Source organism: Chaetodon trifascialis, chromosome 1 (genome assembly GCF_039877785.1).
Source record: "Chaetodon trifascialis isolate fChaTrf1 chromosome 1, fChaTrf1.hap1, whole genome shotgun sequence".
NCBI classification, from domain to species: Eukaryota; Metazoa; Chordata; class Actinopteri; order Chaetodontiformes; family Chaetodontidae; genus Chaetodon; species Chaetodon trifascialis.
In genome coordinates, this window is record NC_092056.1 from 30,972,476 (window position 1) to 30,981,402 (window position 8,927).

At 40.4% G+C, this 8,927-nt stretch overlaps 1 protein-coding gene across 1 annotated transcript in view; it reads left to right on the forward strand.

Moving 5' to 3' along the window:
* Window positions 1-7,459, forward strand: part of abhd17c (abhydrolase domain containing 17C, depalmitoylase) — a 28,146-nt gene extending 20,687 nt beyond the window's left edge. The window contains exon 3 of the mRNA XM_070968894.1: window positions 4,452-7,459. Within this exon, the coding sequence (XP_070824995.1) occupies window positions 4,452-4,671 (220 nt within the window). The 3' untranslated portion in view covers window positions 4,672-7,459. The remainder of the gene's footprint in view (window positions 1-4,451) is intronic.
* The last annotated feature ends 1,468 nt before the right edge of the window (window positions 7,460-8,927 follow it).

The following is an 8,927-nucleotide window of genomic DNA, read 5'->3' on the forward strand; positions in this document are numbered from 1 at the left end:
ATTTCTCTGGTAGCACTGTTTTTAAGAAACAGATGTTATTGGGTTGATAAATGCATTGGTAGTAAATTACATGTGGCAGGTGAAACACACAAGCATCAAACTGATAATATCTGGTAATATCTTAATAAAACGCTGTATAACTTTACTGCAATTCAGTGTTGAAATACTGAAGCCTTATCGAGCATAATTATTCATCCTAGCCATGTGTCAGTGCAGGTCAAGCAATCAAACTGGAAAGTCAAGTCGTCAGTGGTGAGTGCTTGTGTTCATGTTGTATCTATGTGGAAAGTTACCTTGTGGAAGGAATCTGTAGGAAACCAACTGCAGAGAAGTCAATCGTATGCAAACACTCAACACTTCTGATCCTCACTGTTGTTCTGACTTAAGGGTACGTCAAAGCCAAGGAGTGCCATCTTAATAGTGATGTTATCAAAGTGCCACCTCGGTAGGTTCATAATTTAATCGCACAAGGGATTACCGCTTGTGTGACCAAATTATGAACAGTGAGATGATGTTAAAATTTAATGAGTTTGCTGTGTCTCTACAGATTCGTAGTCTGCAGTGTAGCATGGTGAGGAATATTAAGCGTAGGTTTTAGAGAAGTGTGATAAGATTAGACCCACGTTGGACATGCTTGTTTGTGTGTATCTGTGTATGATCGAAAGCCGTGTTTTCTGAGGGGCCTAAGCAGTTCATTGTTGATAGGACTATGGCTGCAGAGCTAGGAAATAATAATTAATGAACAGAATGAATGGCACCCTGCACAAACTCACAAAATAGAGAACAAACACTTTGGGAGGGAGAAAGAAAGAAGAGGAGAGTATGAATCTCCTGGTGGATGAAGATCCAGATCCAAACATGTGGACTGAAGCACTGACAGCCAGGGGAGAGAGAGAGAGAGGTCTCAGGACAGCCAATGGTCGAAGAATAAAAAATATGAGTTAAATTTGGATTTAAAGTCCCCAACTGAGTCTGACTGATGTCCGCAGGAAGGTTATTCCAGTGGAAGGGGGCATGATGGAGATACTTTACGGAGAACACAGAGTTATGAATGGACTTTTGTAATTCTGTAAGTCATGAAAAACCAGCTTAAAGTCTGATCAGCCATGGTTAGGGAGCAAATGAAAGGAAGCTAAAATTTGTGTGATATGTTCAGATTTAGTTTTAGTTCGGAGTCAAGCTGCAATATTCTGAACCGTTTGAAGACATATTACGACCACACTGCAGGCCTGACTTATTGCCCTCAGCTGGTGTTGGTGGTGCCACTTTTGTTCTGCATAATGCAGTTATTTTTTCAAAGTTTCCTTGTTTGGAACTATAATTGTGTGTCTGAGGAGGAAGATAAGATGTCTGGTGTCAAAGCTTCCCAGCTGGACCTCTGTAGAAACCAGCAGGACAGACCACTGTCAGCATATACCAAGAGTTCTCCAATCAAGTCTGATGCTGGGGTTTGGCCCACTTTTTGTTTTCTGTATATCACATCAGCTCTTCAGAGTTCTTTCTTTCTTTCTTTCTTTCTTTCTTTCTTTCTTTCTTTCTTTCTTTCTTTCTTTCTTTGTCTTCTCCTTTGACACAAATATGTTTGGATTAACACTTCTCACAAGTGATACTTGTGAGATTCTTTTCAACTACTAAGCATTTTACCTAATTGCCCATGATTACAACCTAAGTTTAGCTCCTCAGCTAAATGCCACCTTAACAAGCCTCTGAGGGTTCCATTTTGTGTATGTTCAGATGATGTTAGACAGGCTTATACTGTCATAATCACGATGTAATTAAACAGTTTTCTTTTGGATTTTGTTTTGGAGTGTGAGACTGATTCATGAGACAGTGGTGTTAACATATAGCTAAAAGGGACTTAGGTTACTTACGATGTAGTCGAAAGGAATGCATGTCACATGAGCCTAATTATTTCTCTTGAGAAGGGGGCAAATGCAAAGCTCACTGACAGAAGGTGAAATAAAATTGCCTTCTGACAGTTTTGCTTGTAGTGGTTGTGAAATCAGCTCATAAACCTCCTAGCTAAGCCCAGTCTTCAGCTGAACAAACAGCCATTGCAGTCGCTGTTTTCACTCACGACAGTCTTCTTTGTAATAAATCCCATTCGTACTATGTTTACGCCTGGTCTCCAGAGGCAGAATTGCCCCACAAAATTGACCATCATACATTGTTTCTAATATAATGCCTTCCACTTTGCTTCTTTGTCCAGAGTGATCGTAGGGTATCATGAATGAAACACAACACTTGTGTAGCCGTCCTTTTATAGGCAGCTTTTTAATGTGAAAAACTTTGGGAAGTGTTTAGTGCAGGTGACAGTAGCTGAGAGTGTTACATGACTGTTGTTGATGGAATTAGTCTTGTAAAAAATGGACATACTACTAAATTTACCATGTGAGCTGTTGTAATAGGCTGAAGGTATTTCCATTACCCTCGATTTTAGCCTGTATGTACTAGCAACTGGCCTTTCTCTATTCATGCTGCCCAGCTGTTATTTGAATACCTACTTTAATATGGGAATTTACAGGATATGGTGGTTATGTGATGTAACACCACCTCATGTGGTGCTCTTCTCCTTTTACTGTTGGTTATTGTTGGTTCTTTGTAGATAAAAGAGCTTGGTCTGTACCAGCTCTATATGGAAAGTGTCCTGAGACAACTTCTGCTGTGATTTGGCGCTATACAAATAAATTAAATTGAATTGAATTGAATTTTACGTTTAATTATACCAAACCTTTTCCACACTTTCGAAGTCATTCCTCCACACTTTGCTGCTGTATGTAGTCATGATGTAATAACGTCAACATGGCGTGGTATCGTTATCATGATATGGCAGATTTTCATCACGTCAAGATTCCTACCTGCATTTTCATGAATGACATGATATGGCATCATGAATATTAAATAATGTGATATTTAATGACATAAATATCTTGATGACTGGCCAGAATGCTGTGTTTGGTTGAAGATTGTGAAGAAAAAGAAACAGTAATCTATGTCATCACTGTTCAATTGCAAGTGTGTTTTTACAGTCCAATTAGAGCAACAAAGTGGTGGTTCATCTTGACTGAAGTCAAATCAGTTTGAAGACCCAGTATTTTTCAGTTAAACCATTTAAACACATATCCTATCAATATTAGGTGATTAGTGAGGTGACTTTCTGAATCAAGACCAGCTGAAGTGTTGTAAGTCAGAAGGCCAAAGCTGTTATTCTAATGCGTCAGATACATATGTATTCAACATTTCATATTTACTGCTGCTCATGTACAGGCTGCTGTAGTTACAGGTTGTCACCATTAGTTGGACTGACACCAAAAACTGTAAGGCACTTGCAAATGTTTAATATGATTCTCCAAGAGATTCTGCAGGATTTGGATTTTTCTAAGATGTTTTGATTTTGGATTCATTTCATAAAAATGCTATCAAGCCAACCTTGATAGTTAAATCTGCAAACCAACTGTTTGCTAGAGTTACAGTGGTAATTCAATCCTGTCACAGGATAGCTAGTAAGACCGCCCTTATTCAGTCTGTATACCTCAGCTGTGAAGGGAACAATAACAGTTTTATTCCATCTGGAATTAAATTAGCTCACAATGATTGCCCTGCATTAATCTTCCACCTATTCTCTTCGGAACAGCAGGGCAGCATGAAGGCTGAGCTGCTACACCTAGTTATGGGTGAGGAAGATTAATAAGAAATTTGTATGCATGGCATGGACTGGAGCTTTGCACAATCATTTATGTACACATCGATGTTACTGTCTTTGGAATGATACACAATGCATCGACTTACCAAATTTTTTACACATTTTGAATTTTAGAAAAACATCTGAATAGGAAGTAGGCGACCTCCAGCAAGGACAGACATGAATGCTTCTGTAAAGGCCATCATATGACAGTGAATGATGACAGAGCAGCTTGATAAATAAGATGATTGGATAAAGATTTTTACTTCTGTTTGACATGCCTGGAGATGACATCACTGTTGGCATTTTCACTAATTCATCTGTCCTCGCCACAGTAATGCAGCCACACATTCTTCTGTCTCACTGCTCTTCTCAGCCTTTTACATCAACCAGCAGCAATGACAGAAGAAACAACCCCACAGTTGTTGGGAGTTTTCTGCTGCAGCTCTTATTGTGTCATCAAATGAAGTTTTGAGATGTTGACAGTTGACACAACAAACTGAAGGCCCAAAGTCCAGTTTCTGACCATATCACAGTCTCCATCAGCAGATGGAGTTTACTCAGATTGTCTAACCTGCCATTAATTTATTTGTTGATAGATATCTGTAAATGAAGACGAACAGAGGCTGTGTGGTGTGTGGTGTTGAATTTAGTTATATTGGAAATACACAGTGTAGTTAGGATAACAGGTGTATATGTTGTGTTAAAATGTAACGTAGTTGACGACAATTGTATTGTTAATCTCTTTCTGTCTCTTTCCACTCCATAGTATTGACAAGGTGTCCAAGGTGACGTCTCCAGTGCTGGTGATCCACGGAACAGAGGACGAGGTGATCGACTTCTCCCACGGCTTGGCCATGTACGAGCGCTGCCCTCGTGCTGTGGAGCCCCTGTGGGTGGAGGGAGCCGGCCACAACGACATTGAACTGTACGCTCAGTACCTGGAGAGACTCAAGCAGTTCATCTCCTTCGAGCTCCCCACCTCCTGAGGGGAGCTCATCGCTTAGACCAGGGTTCATCTCAACACAATCAAGAAGCCTCCTCCTTATCATCTCCCAACTTTCTCTCTTAGCATAGAGGCAGGGCTGGAGTAAGCTCATCACACTGTTCTCGCCCTGTCCTTGGAGCCATTCCAGGGTGGGAATGTGTAGTGGACTGGAAGAGGAGGTGGTTTTAGAGTGTTGAGGTGCAGCCGAGGGCGAGGCCGCTATCAGCCAGGCGTGAAGCTTAGGCTTAACATGTCCTGTCCTCAAATGTGGACACAGTTTTTGCCAATGAACCCAGGACTATACGGTGTTTGCACTTGCTGCTCAGTTTGGATTCATTTCCCACTCCAGCTCTCAGCCTCTTTCCTCTTCTCATTCTGTCTCCTGCACATTGTCTGTGTCACTGTCTCCCACTGTGAAGTCCAGTCTGTAACATTTCCTCCTTTTCTCCAGTTTTCCCACGATCCTTTGTTTTCTTTTCACTGAGAGTCTTTGCAATGTTCAAGCTTGATTTTTGTATTCTTTTATACCAGATGAAGAAGTATCAATTTTGCACCTCAAGATGCAACTGAAGTTTTTTTTGTTTTTACTTTTGCTGTATTTTTAAGTTACCATTCAGGGTTGATTAAACACTTGCACTTTTAGTGTGCAGATATTTTCAGGTAATGATTTTTTCTGTCTTTAGATATGTATATGTTGATTGCTTTTATCACCATTCCATGTTTTTCTTAATGGCAGGTGGAAGTTTTTGTTCAGTGAGTGTTGTGTGCTTACAAACTGTTACCCTGAGTGCGCTCCTGCACATCTGGACTCTGTAGCTGTGATCTTAGTTGTCCTGATGCATGCTACTCTCTCATACAGGGACCTATAACACCAAATTTCATTTAGTAGTCTAGCTAGTTTTCTAGTTTACCATATGCCTTGCTGTGGCAAACATTCAGTTCTGGGAGAAAATTGCTCAAGTCCTCAAATACTTTGGTAAATTCATTATAGTTCAATAAAATGCCAACATTCAGAATTGGTTTGCTTGTCTGCTTAAATGATGCACACTCAAAGGTGGCTGTTAAGAGCAGCGCGAACCTGAAGTTTTTCCTGAAATACAGTGTGAAAGGTGCATCATCTATATGCAGAGTTAAATGCTGAATTGACCAGAGGCCTGAATGATTTCTGAAATGGCTCAACAGGTCATTCAGGAAACTGATTTCATCTATTTGTGTTGCAGAATTTGCACACATCATGGCATCCCAGCACCTGGTGGTTTTCTTTGTCAGAAAACTGATATTGCTCGATAATCATTTTGCAGATGCATCAAAGTTGTCACTTATTGCATCTGTAAATTGTGTCACAGCAGGTGCATACCTTTGTCACTCAGCAATGCAACAGTGAGTATCCCAGATACTGGAGAACACAGAAGCTTACCTCTGTGGAAGAGAGAGCAGCAGGTATTGGGCCTATGCTTTTGTTTACTGGAGATCATGTTGTAAGACTTGACAGCTATTTGACACAAGCACACTCGACAAAGTACTGTAAACTCCAGCCAGGGAACATGGTGCTGGGTTTACCTGCAGACAGAAGACACTGAACCTTTGAACTCTGCTCCATTTCAAGGTGTTCAGTTGAACATGCTGTCGATGGGTTTGTGCGTGCTTAGTTTATCATTTCACACTACAAATAAAGCCTTATGTTCTTAGACATTTCGCCCAGTCCTGTCGACTACAGCAGGGCTCTTGTGGTCTTCAGGGGGACTGATAACTGCTGCTATTCATCAGAGGAATCAATCAGTCAATCACTGTGAAAGCCAGACAGTTTGGGGAGCACTGAAATGACAGCAAGGTACCACAACCAAATTCCCCTCGACCGCTGTCATCCCCTGTTGTCAGCCATGTGTTCCTGCTTGCAGTCACAGAGGAATGAGCCAGGGATGTCCTCTTTTACCAACACTGTTGTCTGCTGAGCTCTGTGATAGTCTGCTCCTGTCCCAGCTCGAACTCCAAAGACATCTGAAAGAACCCTGAAGGGGGAATGGAATGTTGTGGAAGTACGCAACGCATGCAGATCACCTCTTATAGTTGTGGACATTTCAACTTGTATCAACTGTATTTGAATTATTAGTTCTTATCCGACAGCAAATGAAGAAAAAAAAAATCAAGTAAAACACTAAACGATGAAGTTCAACACTAAAAATCGAAGTTTATCACATTGAGGGGGAAAGTATAACACTATTAGATTGAAGGATATTTGCATAGCAACTTGTGATGATCATTTAATTGATCTGTGTATTGCTGTGAAGTGGTTTGTCAGTTGGGTATTAGTGTTTTCTTATATCTAATGTTGGGCCAATGTTTTTGGATAACAAGCCCTGGATCATCACTAGTATATTTCCTCTAGCTCCTCTTTTTAAAGGAAATGAAGATCCTGCTTTAGTCCTGATTATTGTTTTGATACTGACATTTTTACGAGGTTTTCCAGTCTAAATGTTGATAGATTTACACTGTCTCTGAAGCTGGTTTGTACGATAATCCTCTGTGATAGTATACTTCAGTATCTTCTCTATACATATTAGCCCTTACACAGGGCAACCTAGTCTCATTGATTTTAACACTGGAATCACAATATGCAAATGAAAGGAAGATGAAGCTTGTAGAATCCAGTTTTGGTAATAGTGTGTAAAACAGATGAAAAAAGCCTTAAACATGCCGTAAAACAGATTGTCATATACATGTGGTGGTTGTTGCAAGAAAGCAGCACAATGGATGTTTTAATGCTTATAATGTAATAAAGGATGCATGGAAGTATGTGTCTGGACTCATGTTTTCTCTGTTTGAGAGGTGAAAGGCCTGTGTTACAACATTTACATCACTCCTGCTACAGTCAGGTCACCCTAGTTGAGGTTTCTGACTATCGGGATGGCCACATACCACCAGTGGTGTATGTTGTTTGAATTTTGTTTAAATCAGCTGACGATCGTTTCAGGACCAATACCAGGCAGTATTCAGCTCACTTAGAGAAAAACAAGAAAAGGCAAAAGATCCCAGATGTTAATATTGTCGAAACACAAGCAGCTGTACAAGAACTTATGCAAACTAAAATGGTCCAAATCAGACACTGTCTGACACGTAGAAGTAGAGAAGAACCAGAATCTGTCCGGACATTTGATGCCAGCTTACAATGCTGTGAAAACTTAACACGGTACAATACCAACGTATTTTGGTGTGTATGGCCGTCGCCCCCTACCTGAAAAAAGCTTTGATACACAGCCCTGACCGACCCCTCGTACTCCATACCAAGCTACCTTATGTTTTCCATAAAAATTCTGTGAGATCATTGAGTGGTTGTGCTCTGAGATGGGAGCCATCATTCTGTCAGGTGTTTAAGAACAGAAGCAAAATGACTGCACATTTTGTTGACCTTGAAGTCTTTGTTACGTTTAATTGGAACTTTAAGGTATGTTAGTGTGAATTCGAGAGTTGTTGAATAAACCATGAAGGTCACTAATATGTGCTGAGCTGTTTTTAATAGGGAAAACAAACCCTTAGACAAATAAAACCTAACCACCAAGTTGTAGCAATAACTGTGAAACCTCCCAGCTCACTGTTGATTTCTTCGGTTGCTTTCACAGCCAAGACCAAAGAAAAAAATGACCCATGTTTGCCTTTTATTTCTGATGTGATTCACGTTAACTCTGACTTTTCACCAACAAACCAAGAGCTGTAAACGTGAGCTTATACAGACTGACTGGTCAGTCATTGACAGTTTTGATGATGTCATCATCATGGACTAATGACAAATGCACATTCCAACCAGTGTGTAGGATTTGGTGGCATCTCGTGATAAGGTTGAACACTGCAACCAACTGCTCCCCCCTCCCTTTCCGAGTGTGATCCAGATGCTACGGTGGCCTTCAGGTATTGTAAAAACACAAAAGGCACTGTCAGTTCAGGACTACTGTAGAAACTTGTTGGGCTCTGTGAAAGAGGACTCGCTCCCCATGTAGACAGGAAGAGCTCATTCCAAGCTACCGAAAACACAATGATTCTTAGTTTCAGGGGATTATACGCTAATGAAAACATGAATATTATATTCCATTTCTGCCAGTTGATCCTCCTAAATCAACACACTGGACCTTTATTACGTATTACATTTATTTATCTCCTCTGCTATTACAAAGAACTCACTTTAGAAATAACTTATCATGAGCATTATTATGAGTTTTATTCGACTGCAAATCAACAGCAGCGTAATGAATAATAATAAAGAGA